At 40.9% G+C, this 20,922-nt stretch overlaps 2 protein-coding genes across 11 annotated transcripts in view; both read right to left on the bottom strand.

Moving 5' to 3' along the window:
• Nucleotides 1-15,000, bottom strand: part of LOC122551935 (ly6/PLAUR domain-containing protein 1-like) — a 52,387-nt gene extending 37,387 nt beyond the window's left edge. The window contains exons 1-2 of the mRNA XM_043694507.1: nt 14,491-15,000; nt 13,890-14,027 (exon numbers count right to left, since the gene is read on the bottom strand). Coding sequence (XP_043550442.1) covers nt 13,890-14,027; nt 14,491-14,539 — 187 coding nt within the window. The 5' untranslated portion in view covers nt 14,540-15,000. The remainder of the gene's footprint in view (nt 1-13,889; nt 14,028-14,490) is intronic.
• Nucleotides 15,001-15,742: 742 nt separating this feature from the next.
• nckap5l (NCK-associated protein 5-like) overlaps nt 15,743-20,922 on the bottom strand; it is a 657,886-nt gene continuing 652,706 nt past the window's right edge. For all 10 annotated transcript variants that reach the window (XM_043694066.1, XM_043694059.1, XM_043694057.1 and 7 more), the window contains one exon: nt 15,743-17,236. In XM_043694066.1, the coding sequence (XP_043550001.1) occupies nt 16,952-17,236 (285 nt within the window). In that variant the 3' untranslated portion in view covers nt 15,743-16,951. The remainder of the gene's footprint in view (nt 17,237-20,922) is intronic.

Below are 20,922 nucleotides of genomic sequence, written 5' to 3'. Positions count from 1 at the left end.
CCCGGATGCTGCCTGACTGGCTGTGCTTTTCCAGCACCACAGCATCTGATCTCCAGCATCTGCAGTCCTCACTTTCTCCTCACAACCAGTTCTGTCTAGAAAGACAATGAAAGCAGATACATGGGATCACCACTGCCTGTAGGTTCCTCTTCAAGTCACTCACCATCCAGACTTGGAAATATATCACCATTCTTTCTGTTTTGCTGGGTCAAAATTTTGGGAGTCCTACCCTAATGGCACTGTGGGTCTACCTAAAACACATGGACAACAGTGGTTCAAGAAGGCAGCTTACTACCACCTTCTCAAGGGCTACCAAGAATGGGCAAAAGATATTGACCCAACCAGTGATGCTAACATCCATGAGTGAATAAAAACACTTCAGCCAGTGATAACAGTGATTCAATCTTAACTTTTTTTTATCACAATTATAAAGCCAGGCAGCTGTTTACCTCAGATTACAACAGGATCTTGATCAGATGGGCCAGTGGGCGGAGGAGTGGCAGATGGTGTTTAATTCAGATAAAATGAGGTGCTGCATTTTGGGAAAGCAAATCTTAGCAGGACTTATACACTTAATGGTAAGGTCCTAGGGATTGTTGCTGAACAAAGAGACCTTGGAGTGCAGGTTCATAGCTCCTTGAAAGTAGAGTCACAGGATAGTGAAGAAGGTGTTTGGTATGCTTTCCTTTATTGGTCAGAGTACTGAGTACAGCAGTTGGGAGGTCATGCTGCAGCTGTACAGGATGTTGGTTAGGCCACTTTTGGAATACTGTGTACAGTTCTGGTCTCTTCCTAGCGGAAGGATGCTGTGAAATGTGAAAGGGTTCAGAAAAGATTTATAGGGATGTTGCCAGAGTTGGAGGATTTGAGCTATAAATGTTTATAAGATCATGAAGGGCATGGATAGGATAGATAGACAAAGTCTTTTCCCTGGAGTGAGGAGGGGTCCAGAAATAGAGGGCATAGGTTTAGGGTGAGAGGGGAAAGATATAAAAGGGACTAATGGGCAACTTTTTCATATAGAGGGTGATGCATATATGGAATGGACTGCCAGAGGAAGTGATGAAGGCTGGTACAATTGCAACATTTAAAAGGTGGGTATATGAATAGGAAGGGTTTGGAGGGATACGGACCAGTTGCTGGCAAGTGCGACTAGATTGGCTGGGATATCTGGTCGGCATGGACGAATTGGACCGAAGGGTCTGTTTCTGTGCTGTACATTTCTGTGACTGTATGTCATGGTTATCAGCAGTGATCAGTCAAGGCATTGGTATGTTGCTGGACAGTAACATTAATCTCACGCCTGGCCATGTGTCAGCCTCATAAATAGCAAACACATTGCACATGCTTCAAACAAATGGCATGTCTCGAAGTCTAAGGTGAGTAGACTTTAATCAATTCAAGAGAGAGACACTGTTCAGGCAAGTGGTAATAACATAGTAAATCAAGGATGTCATCTAATATTAGTCCAGGAGCTTGGGCATGGTGAATTAGCTGCTCAGGGTGTTTATGGTTATGATCCACTACCCATAGCAAGGAGGTGTCAATCATCGGGTACCTCTCCACCTAACTTGACTCTTTCTGTTTGACAGCAAGTAGTGGATTAGCCAAATTGTTCCAGTACAGTTACAACACTGGCATCTACTCAACAATGTGGAAAATTGCCCAAATATGTCCAGTACATAAAAAGCAGGACAAATTCAACTTAGCCACCAGTACATAAAAAGCAGGACAAATTCAACTTAGCCAATTACCAACCTGCTAGTACACTCTTGATCATCAGTAAAGTGATGGAACTTATCATCAACAGTGCAATCAAGCAGCACCTGCTCAGCAATAATCTGCTCAGTGATGCCCAGTTTAAGTTCTGCCAGGACCACTCAGCACCTGACCTTGTTACAGCCTTGGTTCAAAAATGGACAAAAGAGCTGAATTCCAGAGGTGATGCGACAGTGACATCAATTGACATCAAGGCCACAATTGAACAACAAGGAGTGCTAGCAAAACTGAAATCAATGGGAATCAAGGGATTCCCATTGGAGTCATATATGGCACATAGGAAGATAGTTGTGGTTGTTGAAGGTCAGTCATCTCAACTCCAAGACATCTCTGCAGAAGTTGCTCCAGCTGGTCTCCTAGATCAACCATCTTTAACTGCTTCATCAATGACCTTCTCTCCATCAGAAGTGGGGATGTTCACTGATGATTGCAAAACATTTGTGAATCTTCAGATACTTAAAGCAGCCCATCTTTAAACGTAGCAACATCTGGACAGTATCCAGGTTTGGGGTGACAAGTGCAAGAAACATTCAAGGCAATGACCATGTCCAATAAGTGACAAACTAACCAGCACCACTTGACATTCAAAGGTGTTACCGTCATTGAATCCCCCACTGTCAACATCTGGGGGCTTAACCATTGACCAGAAACTCAACTGGACTCTCTACATTGATACAGTCACCACAAGAGCAGGTCAGAGGCTATGAATACTGAGGCGAATAACCCGCCTTTTGACTCCCCAAAGCCTGTCCACCATCTACAAGGCACAACTTAGGAGTGTGATGGAATACTCCCCACTTGTCTGGATGGATGCAGCTCCAACAACATTCAAGAAGCTTAACACCATTCAAAACACAGCAGCCCACTTGACTGATCACAAGCATCCACTCCCTCCACCACCAATACTCAGTAGCAGTAGTGCAGACTATCTACAAGATACACTGCAGAAATTCATGAAAGATCCTTAGACTTCATCTTCCAAACCCACAACCATTTCCATCTCAAAGGAAAGGGCAGAAGATACATGGGAGCATCACCATCTGCAAGTCCCCTTTAAAGTCACTAATCATCCAGACTTGGAAACATATCACCCTTCCTTCACTGTTGTTGTCTGAAAATCCGGGAATTCCTTCTGTAAGTGCTTTGTGAACCAGCCTCTACAGCATATGGACTGGTCAAACAGGCCCAAGAACACATCTCATTACCACTTCTCTAGGGCAACTAACGACAGGCAATAAGAGCTAGCCAGAGAACAATACCCACATCCCACGAGTGAATTTACAATAACTGATTGTACTTCTGTTTTGCCTTACCTGTTAGCAGACACAAAGCTGCAGCTTGTTATGGTTGCCACTAGTGAACAGTCGAGCGGATGCACTTGTTACTGTACAGTATCATGCTTCATCAATCTCACACCAGTTGCAAGGCAGTAGTTACACGCAAACACATTAAACTGTGTTTCTCCAAGTTGAAAAAGTGTAGTATTCAGTGAAGTCACTGGGGACTGTGGTAAGTCATGGATTCTTATCATAGACAGGCACAGGCAGTGTCCAATCTCAGTTTACAGGTTTGGATACAGTCAGTTGGCCACATAGGATAGTTGGGGTCCGGGGTTTGTTAAACTTTGCAGACTGGGTAATGGACCACAGTCAGTTCTGTAGGTTCAGCACGACTAGTCCTGAAAGTTGTGGTAAGTTAGTTAAGAAGCGACACAAATATCAGAGAGGTCAGTTAGCTAAGTTGGTTGGACAGCTGGTTTGTGATGCAGAGTGACGCCAAGAGTGTGGGTTCAATTCCTATGCCAACAGTGATCTTAATGAAGATTAGCTCTGGGATTAGCACTGCTGCCCCATAGCGCCAGGGACCCGGGTTCAGTTCTCACCTTGGGTGACTGCCTGTGTAGAGTTTGCACATTCTCCCCATGTCTGTGTAGGTTTCCTCCCACAATCCAAAGATGTGTAGGTCACGTGGATTGGTCAAGTAAGTTTTCCATAGTGTTAGGTATATTAGTCAGGGGTAAATATAGGATTAGGGAATGGGTCTGGGTGGGTTACTCTTCGGAGGTCTGTTGGGCCAAATGGCCTGTTTCCATACTGTAGGGAATCTAATCTAATCCTGTCCTCTTGATCTTGCCCTTCAACCTGGATAAATGCAAGGTGATGCATTTTGGAAGGTCGAATTTGAAAGCTGAGTACAGGATTAAGGATAGGATTCTTGGCAGTGTGGAGGAACAGAGGGATCTTGGTGTGCAGGTACATAGATCCCTTAAAATGGCCACCCAAATGGACAAGGTTGTTAAGAAAGCATATGGTGTTTTGGCTTTTATTAACAGGGGGATTGAGTTTAAGAGTCATGAGATCTTGTTGCAGCTCTCTAAACTTTGGTTAGACTGCACTTGGAATACTGCGTCCAGTTCTGGTCGCCCTATTATAGGAAAGATGTGGATGCTTTGGAGAGGGTTCAGAGGAGGTTTACCAGGATGCTGCCTGGACTAGAGGGCTTATCTTATGAAGAGAGTTTGACTGAGCTCGGACTTTTTTCATTGGAGAAAAAGAGGAGGAGAGGGGACCTGATTGAGGTATACAAGATAATGAGAGGCATAGATAGAGTCGATAGCCAGAGACTATTTCCCAGGGCAGAAATGACTAACATGAGGGGTCATAGTTTTAAGCTGGTTGGAGGAAAGTATAGAGGGGATGTCAGAGGCGGGTTCTTTACACAGAGAGTTGTGAGAGCATGGAATGCGTTGCCAGCAGCAGTTGTGGAAGCAAGGTTATTGGGGACATTTAAAAGACTACTGGACATGCATATGGTCACAAAAATTTGAGGGTGCATACTTGTGGGTGGCACGGTGGCACAGTGGTTAGCACTGCTGCCTCACAGCGCCAGAGACCCGGGTTCAATTCCCGACTCAGGCGACTGACTGTGTGGAGTTTGCACATTCTCCCCGTGTCTGCGTGGGTTTCCTCCGGGTGCTCCGGTTTCCTCCCACAATCCAAAAATGTGCGGGTCAGGTGAATTGGCCAAGCTAAATTGCCCGTAGTGTTAGGTTAAAGGGGTAAATGTAGGGGTATGGGTGGGTTTCGCTTCGGCGGGTCGGTGTGGACTTGTTGGGCCGAAGGGCCTGTTTCCACACTGTAAGTAATCTAATCTAATCTAAATCTAATGAGGATCAGTGGTCAGCACAACATCATGGGCTGAAGGGTCTGTTCTATGCTGTACTGTTCTATGTATGGTGACCCTCAGGTTAAAAATTCACTACCAGTCATCCTGCTCAAATGAGAGAGCAGCCCTATGGTTCTCTGGAACTATGGTGACTTTAGCTAGTCAGGAATCTGACCACTCATTAGTCAGGGATGGTGTTCTAAGTTGGTCAGTGGAGTTGGCCATAGTTGTCCTGGAGGACTATCCAACAAGAGTCAAGAGAGTTATCAGGCTCTACTAATATGCTTGAAAAATTGGGGAAGTCAATTATAGGAATTGAAGGCAGCATGCTGGGATGCAGAGAAGATAATAATTGTAGTAGGAGCAAGTCAATTGTAGGAGATAACAGCACAGTGGAGGACGTGGATTGCTATGGCAGGTTAGGGGCGGGGCAGAATCAGCGACAGTCACTGCACTCTGCTGTGACCTCATTGGGAGGATAGTTCAATGTTACTGTTAGCAAGAATAAACCAATTGTTCAGGGGTATTTCTGGGAGATGAAGACTTCAATGAATGTATTGGGTAGGAATGTGTGGAAATACAGAACTAATAGGGTCAGAGAGTGCAAGAAAGGAATGTGAAGATTTGGCTCACCAAGATTAACAGGCTGAGCCTGTGCCTCACTCTCTGAAGTACATCCTATATTGCCTTTCATCCTCATTTGAATTTTAAAAAGGAAAAATGATTGCCACATACCTGGAGCAGTGGTGCTGGAAACGCACAGCAGATCAGGCAGAAACTGAGGAGCAGGAAAATCAGCAGCAGGAATGATGAAGGGCTTTTGCCCGAAACATCAATTTTCCTGCTCCTCGGATGTTGCCTGACTTGCTGTGCTTTTCCAGCACCACTCTAATCTAGACTCTAATCTCCAGCATCTGCAGTACCCACCTCCATATACCTGGAGCAGATGGACCAACTTTTTTTTATTTTATTGGTACAAAAATCAAAATGATTGTTAATGCATTAATTTCCTCTGCGATGGAAGTCACTAAAAACAAATCATTTCTTCATTAGTGAAAAAAAAATTAAAAAGGGATGAAGGGCTTTTGCCCGAAACGTCGATTTTCCTGCTCCTTGGATGCTGCCTGACCTGCTGTGCTTATCCAGCACCACTCTAATCTAGACAATTGTTTTTTTCTAGGAGAAAGTGAGGACTGCAGATGCTGGAGATCAGAGCTGAAAATGTGTTGCTGGAAAAGCGCAGCAGGTCAGGCAACATCAAGGAGCTGGAGAATCAACGTTTCGGGCATGAGCCCGAAATTGTTTTTTTCTGTCTAAGGACATGAATCTTACTTGTGAGTGACATGAGTCTCCTCAATAGGTAATTGCATTCATCAGGCACTGACCCAGGACTAGTTTCAGATATGTGCAATTATAAAATTCTGCATATGAAATGCATGCACTGGCCTGCTATGCCAAATGCAGACCCTAGCTCAAGTCATGTCTTTTGACCATTACAAATTGGTCATAGTTGTGTCTGTGAAGCAGAAGTAATCACAGACATCTTTAAAATTGTCACCTGCGGACCATAATTCACAAAGAGAAACTAAGGTCTCACATGCTGCACGAGAGCAAGGAGATGATTTCCTCTCATTCTGAATTATTTATACTTTCCAATCTGCTCCTATGTGCCAAGCTGATTTTTACTTGGAAGGTGGAGGGATGAGTCAGGTGACAAGATATCAATAATACCACTGCACATACCATTGTTTATTCAGCTTCACAAGGCTTTTGCTGCATGCAACAGAATAAGGTTGCCAAGTCAAAGTTCCTTGTATAGGCATTGCATGGCCTACTGTTGGTGACCTCCATTTTTCACTCTATTGAAGACCATCCTAAACTGTCATTTATGTGTGTTGCGAATACTGACTGCTCACGATACTAAGAACCCTGGTCTGTTTTTGATATTCCCTACACAGGTTCATCCGAACTCTGACCAATGACTTTAGCCACAGCAGGGATTATGTGGCCAGACGCAACAAGTCACAAAGTCTCAAAGAAAATGAGGAGGACAAATGCAGTAGCCAAACCAAGGACCAGTAGTAACCTCCAGCAGCTGTTCAACAACATCCACAGGAAGAAGTCACAGCTAAAGGTCTCCTCCTCTCAGGGATGTGAAGGAGGTACAGAAGGCCTGGAGTCTATTGACCTCAATGTTATTTCCTTCAGATAAATGAGGTACATTGCCACTACAGACTGAAGATGCCCTGGGAGACCATTGCAGAACTGTGTCATTTACTGGAAAGGACTAATGATCTGCAGAGATGGGGGGATGGCCATCCTGACCTGATGGACATTTAAGAGACTGCATAACATTTTTATGAACTGGTTACTTCCATGGATACTCTAAGGAGCCTGTGTGGAATCTCTCAACCCTCAGTCCACAAATATATCAAAGTTGTTATCAATGCAATTTATGACCAATCACACCACTTCTACTGTTTCTCTGTGGGGGTGTCAGTGCTACAACTCAGGCAGTAATCTTTGCTAACACTGCAAACTTCACCCAGGTGCAGGGTGTTATAGACTGTACACATGTTGTATTGACAGCACCATGTCATAACATGGCTGATATCATCAATAGAGAAAGATCAATTCATATTTGGTCACCAGCATAACATTCTAGAAGTCTGCACTAGGCAATGTGGAAGCTCCAATGATATCCATATCCTTGAAAAATCTCACATCCTGTTGATTTGAAGGGACAGGTACCTTACAAGGATGGTTACTGGGATATAAGGGCTACACTCTATGTCCATGTTTGATGACTCTATTATGCACCCTTCTGATTGAGGCAGACTGTAGATACAATGGAGTAAACGATAGACCTCCTGAAGATGAGGTTCAGATGCTCGGATTGGTCTGGGGATACCTTGCAGTCCAGTCCAGACAGAGTGTGTCATATAATCCTTGTATGCTGTGTTCTGCTCAACTGGAGCAAGCAAAGAGGGATGTGATGGATGCTGAAGTGCTTGGAGAGTGACAGCAGCCTTCCAAGGAGAAAGAGAAGGAAATTGAGCAGGACAAACATCACCTTCAGCATGACAGAGTGCAATAGCAGGTGCAACAAACCAGACAGGTATTAGATGACACTCACTTCAAATAGATTTGAAGTGCTCATCCGTTGACTATAAATTTGTTGCTGCTCAAAAGGTAAGCAGCCTTTGTCTATTCCCAGAAACTAATGTGGCTTTTTGTGCGTATATCTTTCTTCATTTTCCCTGTTGTTCAATAAAAGTGCTTTCAACCCTGTTTAAAGAACAAAGAACAAAGAAAATTTACAGCCCAGGAACAAGCCCTTCAGCCCATCAAGCCTGAGCTGATCCAAATCCACTGTCGAAACCTGTCGCCCAGTTCCTAAGCATCTGTATCCCTCTGCACCCCACCTACTCATGCATCTGTCCAGATGCATCTTAAATGAATCTACTGTGCCTGCTTCCACTACCTCTGCTGGCAATGTGTTCCAGGAACCTACTACCCTCTGTGTAAGGTACTTGCTGTGTGTATCTCTCTTAAACTTTTTACCTCTCACCTTGAAAGCGTGACCTCTCATTATTGAATCCTTCACCCTGGGAAAAAGCATATCTCTATCTACCCTGTCTATGCACTTCATGATTTTGAAAACCTCAATCAGGTCCCCCTCAATCTCCTTTTCCCTAATGAAAGCAATCCTAACTTATTCAAACTCTCTTCATAGCTAACACCGTCTATACCAGGCAACATCCTCGTAAACCTTTTCTGCACCCTCTCTAAAGCATCCACATCCTTTTGGTAATGTGGCGACCAGAACTGTACACAGTATTCCAAATGCGGCCAAATCAATGTCTTGTACAATTTTAACATGACCTGCCAGCTCTAATACTCAATACACCGTCCGAAGAAGGCAAGTATACCATATGCCTTCTTGACCACTCTATCTACCTGTGTAGCAACCTTCAGGGTACAATGGACCTGACCTCCCAGATCTCTCTGCCCATCAACTATTCCCAAGGCTCTTCCATTTGCTGTATAATTCGCTCTCGAATTAGACTTCCCAAAATGCATCACATCACATTTGCCTGGATTGAACTCCATCTGCCACTTTTCCACCCAACTCTCCAGTGTATCTATATTCTCCTGCATTCTTTGACAGTCCCCTATGCTTTCTGCTACTCCACCAATCTTCATGTCGTCTGCAAACTTGCTGATCATACCAACAGTGCCCTGTTCCAGATCATTTATGTATATCACAAACAACAGTGGTCCCAGCACTAATCCCTGTGGAACACCACTGGTCACCTTTCTCCATTTCAAGAAACTCCCTTCAACTACTACTCTCTGTCTCCTGTCACTCAACTAGTTCTTTATCCACCTAGCTAGAACATCTCCACACCACGTGACTTCACTTTCTCCATTAGTTTATCATGGGGAACCTTATCAAACGCTTTACTAAAGTCCATGTATATGTTATCTACAGCCCTTCCTTCATCCATCAACTTGGTCACTTCCTCAAAGAACTCTATTAAGTTGGTAAGGCACAATCTCCCCTGTATAAAACCATGTGCCTATCACTGATAAGCCCATTCTTTTCCAAATATAAATAGATTTTATCCCTCAGTACCTTCTCCAGAAACTTTCCCAGTGTTTGAAGGCTTTCTAACATGTGATGATCCCACATTGAACAATAACAAAATCTTATGCTATATCAAACATTTAGGGAAGAATAGTATTCCTTTAACCAGGGTTCTGACATGGGTTGGTATTTAGGACAGGTAGTCCATATAGCTTCATACTTGTAGCAGCAGTTATTATGACAGTTGATCAGACAGATGATAGTGTAAATATAAAGTTATAAATGTGAGATTCAATTTGCAATGAAATGACACCTATATGCCTTCAGAAACTTTTCTTTTTTGTTTCTCTTTCACGACAGATATTGTGAAAGGCTCTGTGGCTGTAATGGTAGCGATTGACCTTGTGCACAGCGGGGCTTTAAATATCATGCTGATGGCACAAATCCTGGAGGGTCTTGGCAGCGATGAGTACATCTGCAGTGGATGTGCATATAAAAGGGTAAGAGTTGCATTTTCAAGGTCAGTGTAAAGATTTGTAGCTCAGGTACCAGTTGCAGTTGTTGTGGGTATGCTCGCCGAGCTGGAAATTTGGTTTGCTGACATTTTGTCCCCCTTTCCCGATGACATCATCAGTGCTGTGGAACCTCCTGTGAAGCACTGCTGTATTGTGTCAGTTGGAATTTATTTATTAAGATGTCAGCAGTGGAAAATTGTTTGAAAGAAATTGCTAAATCTCACAGAGACAAAGCCTCCTTAAAATCCCCCAAAATGGACAATTAGCAATTTCTTTTGGTAAAATTTAGTCAAATAAAGTGACTGCTCACTTTGAAAGATTTGAGCTCATCAGAGAGAAATTACAGGGTTGCAAAATATAGGTCTTGGACCAACGCAAGCAGTCGACTGGAGAGTATTTATGAATATAGTGTATATGGACTTCCTGAAGGCATTCAATAAGATTTCATGTAAGTTTCTATTCATTAAAACCAAAAATTAAGTGAAGTGAATGCAAATGAATGAAATGGTTAGACAGTCAAAAACAAATATAAAAAAAAGATTTGGAACCAATTAGGAAGTTGATTAGTAAGGCCCTACAAGAATTTGTGCTATGGGGTCCTCAAATTATTCATTATAAATATTCATGACTTAGAGAACATAACAGAGTGCCTTATCAGTCATGATCAAATGGAGGACCAAACTTGATGGGTTAAAAGGCCTAATTCTGTCCCTATACCTTATGGTCTTCTGTCGAAGTTTGCCAATGGCACAATCATAAGTGATATAGTATGCAATGGAGGCAGGAGCATCAAACTGAAAACAAATGGATAAATTAAATTAGTAGTCAAAAGAATGGCAGTTGGATTTCAACAGAGATAGTTATGAGGTGATCAAAAAGGATTACTTTTTAAATGGCAAAAATCTAGGGATAGTGATGGTTCGGATAGATTTAGAAGTCCATTAACACTGACCATGAAAATCTAAAGGATATAAATGTGATCAAAAATATAGTATTATAGAGAGTTAAAATTTATAAAGTTTTGGTACATAAATACAAAACACTGATTAAACAATACTTGGGCACTGAACTTTGAACATTGAAAGGATATGTTGGCTTAGGAATGAATGCAGCACAGGCTAACCAAAACATTACCAGTATTCTGACATTCAATTCTGAGGAGAAATGACAGAATCTGTGCATGGTTTTCCTGAAATACAAAGTTTAAGGGAGAATTTGATTAAGATTTATTTTAAAAGGAATTCAAACAGTAGAGAAAATAGTTTAACACTGCCGGGAAAGTGTGGAACAAACAAACATGACTCTAATCTTATGGCTAGGATATTCAGATGGCTATGGCCAGGCAAGAAATATTTCTTCAGACAAAAGAAGTGTAAAACTCTCCAACACAAAAAGCAAAAGATACTAGCTCAAACTGATAGATTTCTGCCTTCCAAAGGTATTAAGGATTGAAACTGAGACAGGGAGGTAGAATTGGTGCTCAGGTTAGTCACAATCCCATTGATCATTGAAACAGAGGTGCAACAGCCTTCTCCTATTAACTTCTCTGGTGCTTGTTTTTGCTGGAAATCCCAGATTTGCAATAACACTATACATGTCCTCATCCTTGATGTCTTGGAATTTATCCTTAGCAAAATTAAGTAGAGAGGGAAATTAAAATTGAGGTCTTTGCTTGGTCATCCTTATCAGCTATGAGAATGGGATGCCTCCTGCTCTTGTAAATTCAGTACATTCACACCCCAGAGAAGACAAATAAACATTTTCAGACATTACGTAACAGTCCCTCACAATTATGTACGAGTAAAGCACTGTATAGAATCCAATTTCTCACAAAACTCTTGAGTCTACGACATAGAAGCTCTTATCTTTTGCTCCTATGTTGGTTCTGCTAATCAATCCAAAACTCATCTTACTACCCTACCCTTGTTTTCATATTTGATAAGGATATATCCACCCTCTGACTTCTCACTTAATGTTGGGAAAATCTCCCAAATGGAGAAGGATGAATACCTGCTATTGAATTGCTCAACTGCAATATATCCAAAAGTCTCTCATTAAATCATGTGTTATGATGGTGAAATTTCAGTTCATAAAATGCCAAGTTAACCATAAAGTTTAATTACAGTATTGAATTCAGTAGTGCACCCAATTCCACAAATGTATCTCTACATATATATTTAAGCATCACAGTCAGAAGTGCTAAAGCAAAATAGTTTACCAAGAATGTCTGACCTTCACATATTACATGTAATTACCATACACACGCATGGAATGCATAATTGCTTTAATTGTTGCTGTAGAAAATGTCAGTGCCACCTATTTATATGAGCTTTTTCAGAGTCTCAGACAGAGCAATACGCTATTGGTTGAAAGCATTAATATTTCTTTATGATATCAATATTGCAGGTCAGCAAGAAATAATTTTCATGTGATTGCTGCAGTGAAATTCTATAGCGAGGTAGTTCTTATAAATTTTGCAATACCATGGTCATGGGAGGTTACCCATTGAAACAAATCCACATTAAAGTGAAGTCTTAGTGAACACCTGTTCTCAGGACAGGGATTATGAAAAAAATGGATTTGCAGTATTTCAAAGCATATCTGAAGCTTTTGGGGGACATTGTGTCTGCAATGTCTTTTGTTCTGTTTTTCAATGAGTAGCTTAGAGTGAAAGATCTCCAGCTGTATGGCGATATGACTTCATAAATTTCAAGGAAGGTTTAGACATGAAGATTGTTGTGCACCAGAACAAATTTAACTTTTTTCATTCCTCATATTATCATTTGTATGAGTGTAATGTCACAAAAAAATATAAATTATCGTGTGAGAAACATCAGTCACAACGTAATTGTTGCATCTTAAATACATTCCACTATATAAGTCATTCATGGCTTCAAACAATCCATCCTAATCTTTATATTTCCCCTACAATTCTGCCTATAATATTTGTCAGCCATAAGTGTATTTTAATATACATTAAAGAGGTTTTGTTTTTAGCAGATCCTAAAAGTGGTCACATAATCATTGTAGACAAGCTAGGACTGAATCTGATGAATTATGACTTTTCCTAACTTTGAAATTGGCTCAGCATTTTCACAGTTTTGAAAATGTATGCCAATGGCTTGGCATGACCTCATCAATTTAATGTCACTTCCTCTTTCTCAAATATCATACATTTTAATCAAAAAAGTCTCAATTGTTTTCAATCTGAACAGAATTCAAACTTTTGAAAGACTTTCAATGCAAAATTCACAATTTACTCACTTCAACCTGGTTTGGTGCATGGGTCTTTACCCAAATTAGCCTGGAAGTGGAAAGTGATTTCTTGAAGTTTTAAGAGGGCACAGTTTATCCTGTACATCCATGCACAGTTTAAATCTTACAATTCAATTTGCGATTATTTTCTTCCTGGTGTAATCATGCCAGTGCCAGATTTAATCTCTTTCCCATACAGAGGAACGTCAGACAAGGAGAAACAGAAGAAACATTGAATGGGTAGCTAGATCGATAAACCACGTTATATGTTGCTACGATTTATTTTAGTTATTTTGCAATGAGCGGAGACCTACATTCAGAAGAATCCCAACACCACCACTTGATGGAGGCTATATTTCACTTCGGGCAGAAATTGGCTGGTCTATAAAAATTAAATTAGGGATGTTTATTGTATCTAGTCGAGAGGAAGAAATTCTAATTACAAGGTTACAGTGTCAAAATAATCCATTTTTATTTATGTTTACAGCCAGTGGCCAAAAGTCGTCGCAGCCGGAGGTAAATTAAAACTCATGGACTTGAATTAATATCCTCCAACGCAATGGATCTCAGGAATGGTTCCTTACCGTCACTTTTGACAATGACTTCTTTCAGACACATGTCTTGCACGTTGACTGTACAGTTTGCTATAAACTCCGGGGACGAACAATCATCGTTTAATCGGAATTCTTCACATTGGTAACACTGGATTTGAAAGCCGAGCCCTGGAAAAGTTAACATGGATATGGTGTGGATTGATCGACTGTGCAAAGTCGAGATTTCAGCTGTTTATTTATCTAAAGACTTCGCCTTTGAGATGACAGTGAAGGTGTACAGAGTGAAATAAGTGCAATAAATTCTCGGATTCATCACGGACCCAATTCTAAGTCTAAGATTGTATACAAGCGTTGATCATTCGTTCCTGATTCACTTATGGTACTTATTAACTTTTATTGTTACTAATTAACTTGCCAGCGCTCCAACAGATCATACATATTGACTTATTCTTAATAAACTACAAAAGCCTGAAATGACATTGATTTAAAAAAAAACTGTTGGCAATTGGTTGGACCAAACAGGGGAACTCGCAGGAGAGGATATGCATGCCACTTTTGGTTTGGTTTTGGGGACAATTTCGGAATCCTGTGAAATAGACTTTGTTGCAAGGAATGCGAGTCGTCAGCTTACCTGTGGACGCTAAAAATCCGCAGAAAGTTGTGTAAATGAAGAGCTCCATTCTGTTCCGCCACTGTACAGAACAATGACGAGATTAGGGAGGGGTGAACGAGCAATTGCGGGTCTTAAGCGAGCTTCCTTGATCCAGCCATATCTGCAGAGTGGTCCCTCGGCTGGGAGCCTGAGGAAAGTGAGTTTGAGAAGGAGAGACTGGACTGGGAACGGACAGAGGATTCAAATAGTCCCACCACGTGACAGCAGTCATCTCTCACTTGGCATTCGGAGAGATCCATCGTTAACATTTGCACAGCGGGAGGAGGGGCGAAGACAGAGACTTACTGAGACGTTAAAACTAAGAAATGCAGGCGTGAGAAACAACCGAGGGACAGGGAAAGGAGAAGCGAACGACGCGAAGTATTGATTGGGCGAGAATGCATGCATATTGTAAGACTTAAGGAAAACGGGGGTCGGCATAGAGGAGGAAGGAGGTTCCTGAATATAAATGAAACAAGTGAACGGGTTGGGGAATATACCTGTTTTCTTCCTTCCCAAACAATTTCTTGTGAGTTTGATAGAATGACCAGTGAATGTTGTGGCAGCGGTTCTTTTTTTCAGGGGCACTGAGCCAGTTGTAAATCCAGTTGAAGATTGCTGAATTCTGCATTAACCTGGAACAGATGAGGTAGAAACGAAAGGTTCTCTCTGAAACTGCAGCCGGCTGACGGAGCTCCAATTACAGACTTCAAACAGTTAACGCCAATGAGACGTTACTGTAACAGTATTAGAGCGGCTTATCGGAAACGCTGGCTGATTACCTGTACGCTTGAAAGCGTTTGCATTCGTCCTTTTTTTTCCCATTATTGCGATCACGGCTCACTGGTCAAATCCCTGCTTTGAATAAAAGTACACTGACAATGTCTACAATCGGCGCTAGTGTGCTTTATTATTAAATAACCGCAGGTAGGCTGCAAGCTTGCAACAACACCATCGATCCCGAAGTAGGGCTTCCAGTAGCAGGCAGGCAGAGTGGGGACGGGATTTAGCAATTCGCTCGGCTCACCATCCAAAGCCTGGAGGAACACGGTTCATTTACTTTGCTCTCATTGGAAGCAAAGGCCATTTCAAATTGGAAACCGTGACTTCGCTGTCCCCTGCCAGTCTGAACGGATTCCACCCCTCCCCATTGTATTGTTGGGAGTAAAGCGGTAAATAACGAACCAAGGTGCACGATTTATAACATAATGACAAAAACACTTGCTCCAAGTTTGAAAGCAAAAAAACATTGTTTTTATTTGTTCTGGCAATCTCCTTGCGTGAACATCTGACACCAATTTCTAATATAAACATCTAAGATTGCACCGGATACTGAAGTAACACTGTTGGTACCGCCAGAATTCGATTTTATTTTTACACTTGGTACACTTTATATCAGCCGTTCCAATTCAAAAACTTGTGTACAGTATGCTAGAAAATATCAAATATACTACTTTACAATTCCATGTACAAAAGTAGATATAAATATCTCACAGCTAGAAAAAATACACACCATTTGAAATGTGGTCCCTTCCCCACACCTATGAACACAAGCCTCACAGTAAATAAACAAGGTGGGGTGGGGATATCTCCAAAGGCGGGAAGCTCCAGTCGGAGCAGCGGGATCTTCTTGTGAAGAAGACGGTTTCCCCACAGCAACTGCAGCTGGGATTTAGGACCAAGTTGTTCAAACGATTAAAAAGGGGAAGTTGAAAATGATCAGAGCGGTTCGGCTGACTCGTTCCGGGAGACGTGCTCTTAATGGAGTACAACATTTAAAATGAACACAATACAGTTATGTTACAAATATCCCTGACATGGCTTTGAAAAATAAAACAGGAAAATGGACAAAACCACGTAGGCGGTGGGAAATAGTTATCCATTTTCTTCAAAAATGTCGTCACCTGAGAGTTACAAATGCATCTTCTGGACTGAGTCCGTCTATTTCCTACGTACAAATATTGCAGTTGATAAGTTTTGTCTTAAAAAAAAACTGCTTAGAGATAATGCGCACTATTAGAAACGCCGCATTTAACGTTTCCAAAAGTACGAATAGTGCCTTCCTATTGGTATTCAATTCAAATAAACCGCAAACACAGATGTAGAAAAATAAATCAACTCGAACTTGTGATCTCAGACTGTCCAGCTGAACATGTGAGCCAAAGGAAAAATTGCACCACTGTTTGCCATTTATTGCTACAGATACATTTTCTAATTTACAGAAAGTAACAATTACATTTATACAGTGCAAAATTGTCTTCCTTTTAAAAAAAAACAGTAAGTTCATTCATTCATGCAGCGTTTCCCAGTTTTATTTCTAACTGTATTCCACTGTCCGAAGAATGTCTTGTCCGCCTTCAGTTGAAACCGGCGACACCATTCATTTCGCTACGGTACCATTCGAACCTTGCTGCTTAGCGGCCTATTCTACCTTTGACTCCTACACCTCATTAGACGCTTGACTGGCGCACGATGAGAAACTGTCGTACAAAGAGTCGCTAAGTGATTCCAGCTGGTCCACACTGCTTTTTTCAGGCGACCTTGTTGACGGCTCTTCCTTTTTTCCAACGCTCTCTTTCTCAGCCTCGGGCTTGGTAGGGCAGTTTTTCTCCTCTTCTGTGATGTGCAGACGGGTGGAGTTGATCCTGTTGAGGGTGTCTAACGAGACGGTTGGCAGACTGTACAACTTGGAGTCTGGCGCCTCTTTCTTCACGTGTTTGATATTCTGTAATAAATCAAATTCGAGGAGATGACAATCTTATAAAGCAATAGGTAATTTACGGTTTAGGTTGGGTGGTTTTCGATAACATTATACTGCCCTTGCAGTGGTATTAATTTATTCTGGTGCAAAGGTGCAGGATCCCTCACCAAAAGACTGAATATCCTATTTCTGGAATATAGCTAGCTCATGGTCTGGGGGTTGGGAGGGAGAGGTTCATGTTGCATCTTTACTGGAGACACACGCTTCATTTTCTACTTGCATGGTCAATAAAACTGGTAGGTTCTTTTACAGAGATGGTCAGAGCATAATTATGTTCCATTTAAGATAACACCTCACGAATCTGAAACCATGTCAGTAGAAATTTCTTTCTACATCATATGTGCCAAGTTAATTTTCATCAATGCCCAGTAATCTTGCAACAAACTAACAGCACCCTGGCTTATGATGAATTCTTTATTTTTACCCTCATACAGATATACAACAAGGAAACAGACTCTTTACTCCAATTCATCTATGCTGACCAGATATCCTAAATTAATCTAGTCCCATTTGCCAGCACTTGGCCCACATCCCTCCAAATCCTTCCTATTCATATACCCAATCAGGTGCCTTTTAAGTATTGTAATTAAACCAGCCTCCACCACTTCCTCCGGCTGCTCATCCCATACACACACTACCCTTTGCGTGAAAAAGTTGCCTATTAGTCTCTTTTAAATCCTTCTTTCTCGCCCTAAACCTATGCCCTCCCACCCAAGGGAAAATACCTTGTCTATTAACCCTATCCATCTCCCTCATGATTTCATAAACCTCTATGAAGGTTACCACTCAGCCTCTGATGCCCCAGGGAAAACAGCCCCAACCTATTCAACCTCTCCTTACAGCTCAAACCTTCCAGCACCGGAATATCCTTGTAAATCTTTTTTGAACCCTTTCAAGTTTCACAACATCCTTCCTATAGCACATAGACCAGAATTGCACACAATATTCCAAAAGTGGCCCAACCAAAGTCCTGGACAGCCACAATATGACCTACCAACTCCTATATTCAATGCTTTGACCAATAAAAGGAAGCATACCAAACACCTTCTTCACTATCCTATCTATGACTCCACTTTCAAGGAACTATGAACCTGCACTCCAGGGTTTCTTTGTTCAGCAACACTCTCCAGGACCTTATCATTAAGTCTACACGTCCTGTCCTGATTTGCCTTTGGAAAATGCAGCACCTCACATTTATCTAAAATTAAACTCCATCTGCCACTTCTCGGCCCATTCGTCCATCTGATTAAGATTCCATTGTAACCTTTTTCAATGTCCACTACAACTCCAATTTTGGGGTCATCTGCAAACTGGATTAGCTAAGTATATTTGTACTGTACAATGTCCGTGCTGCCAGGTCAAAATCAGGCTTAAGAGTCACAATAAATTTACAAGTCTTTGTATCCAAATTGAAATGTAATCCAAACAAAGGCAGCAGGCTTGGATGGCATCAACTGCATTTGGCCCCATAGTTCAATATTCTGCTGAAACTCATTGCTTGTCCTTAGACCTTTCTTTTAAAGGAACAGTAACAGACTTTGTTTAAACAGTTTGAAAATGAAGGTCAAAAAATTCATATTTTCTTTGTTTTTTGAATGACTCCTTTACTGAATAACATACGAGATATATTTGAATTCCTCAGGTCAAAATGTATTAATACTTTTAATATTAAGACAGAAAAAAAAATGCAATTGGAGTCAGGCATAACAAAGTGCAGGCTGCATAGAACAAATACTGCAAACAACAGTCTACAACTTAGGAGATAGTCTTAGTGCAAGAAGAAAATCAATGCCCACCTAAAATATGGTACAATGATTATCTATCAAGCATGCATTAAATCATGTTAGATCCATCATTATCCATTGGTTAGCAATTACAAGAAATGTGGTGCTTATTTAGTTGGATATTCCAAACTACCATTTATTCTTCCCTTTATTTCCCAATTGAAAAGATAAAGTGCATGATTTATTCCTAGATCTGGTAATTCCTGCTTTAGCTGCTGTGAATGTGAAATAATGGCATCTTGCAAACTGAGAGAAAAAAATAAATCCAAAAGGCAGTTGTACCCACTCAGCTCAGAAAGTGAGAAAGATCATTCGGGGGGTCTTATTCATTTCTCCTATATTAGCTGTTTTTTGTACTGCACTTTGTAGTCAAGGAAAAGGTCAGAGGAAAGAGTGGTTGTGAAGCCATCTGTATATAGGTCAATGTCAGCAACAGTTGCACAAAAGCAATGTGTCCAAGATATGCCATGTCAGAAACAAGGAATCAAGGACAGTCAAAAAGATAGTTAGGAAGGAGTATCATGAAAACGTAAACCATTAATTTATAGATTCATTATTGCAGATATTGTGGGTTGTGTGGGCAATGAATATCAAAAAATGAAATTAAATTTCTCATATCATGTTATTTTCATATAACTGGTGACAGATTAAAAACAAAAAGCATTAACATTTCTATGGAAGAGGAGGGGATATTGTAATGATTGACCAAGAATATTAAAACAAAAATATTAAAAGATATTTTCATTTGATTTCAGTTATGCATTTAGTTCTAGTTAGAATTTTACTTTATTTTCAGTCTATTTAATGGAATAAGAATGCTTGGTTAACAGATTAGTGGTATTGTATGACACAAACGTAATCCTATAATGATGTTATCCTGCTGCACTGAAAACTTAATCATCTTTTTATTAAGAAATTAATAAAACCAAAGTCTACAGAACAGTACACCATCATTGGTCAAAATAAGATAAGTCAAGAAGCAATGATTCTGCGACAAAAAAAAACTCATTTTTAAAATCCTGAGGATTGCTGGAAGATAATTGAAATCTAGTATGGCATAGATTCAAAGTCCTGCAAGAGAATAAGTTAATGAATCAATGATGATTATTAATTTTAACATAAAGGGGTATAAAGTTCAATCAGAAGGAAAAAAATGCATCTAATCTAGCACATTCGGAGATTACATTCAGAGATTATAAAGACCATAAGAGAAAGGAGCAGAATTAGGCCATTAGGTAAGTCTACTCCACCATTCAATCATGATTGATAATGTTTCTCAACCCCATTCTCCTGCCATCTCCATTTGATCCCCTTTCTAATTAAGACAGAGATAGATAAGTTCTTGAATACACTCAATAACTTGACCTTCACTGCCCTATGCAAAAATGAGTTTCATAGATTAATCGCCCTCTGATGGAAGAAAGTTCTCTTCATCTCAGTTTTAAAGAGATGTCCCTCCACTCTGAGGCTGTGCTCTCACGTACTACTCTCTCCTATTAGTGGAAACATCTTCTCCATGTCCACTCTAACCAGGTCTCTCAGTATTCGCTAAGTTTCAATGAGACCTTCCCGCCTCTGTTCCCCCATCCTTGTAAAGCCCATTGAGTACAGACCTAGAGTCCCAACCACTCCTCGTATGACAATCCCTTCATCCTCAGGATCATTCTTGTAAACCTCCTCTGGATCCCTCCAAGGAGAGCATATCTTTCCTGAGATATGGGGCCCAATACTGCTCACAATATTCCAAATGACAACAGCTTTATACAGCCTTAGCAGTAATCTCTGGTCCCTTGTATTCTAGCTGTCTCAAAATGAATACTAACATTGCATTTGCTTTCCTAATGGACAAGTGAACCTACATGTTAA

The sequence above is a fragment of the Chiloscyllium plagiosum genome, chromosome 7 (genome assembly GCF_004010195.1).
Source record: "Chiloscyllium plagiosum isolate BGI_BamShark_2017 chromosome 7, ASM401019v2, whole genome shotgun sequence".
Taxonomy (NCBI): Eukaryota; Metazoa; Chordata; class Chondrichthyes; order Orectolobiformes; family Hemiscylliidae; genus Chiloscyllium; species Chiloscyllium plagiosum.
This window is presented reverse-complemented; position numbering and strand designations above follow the sequence as displayed.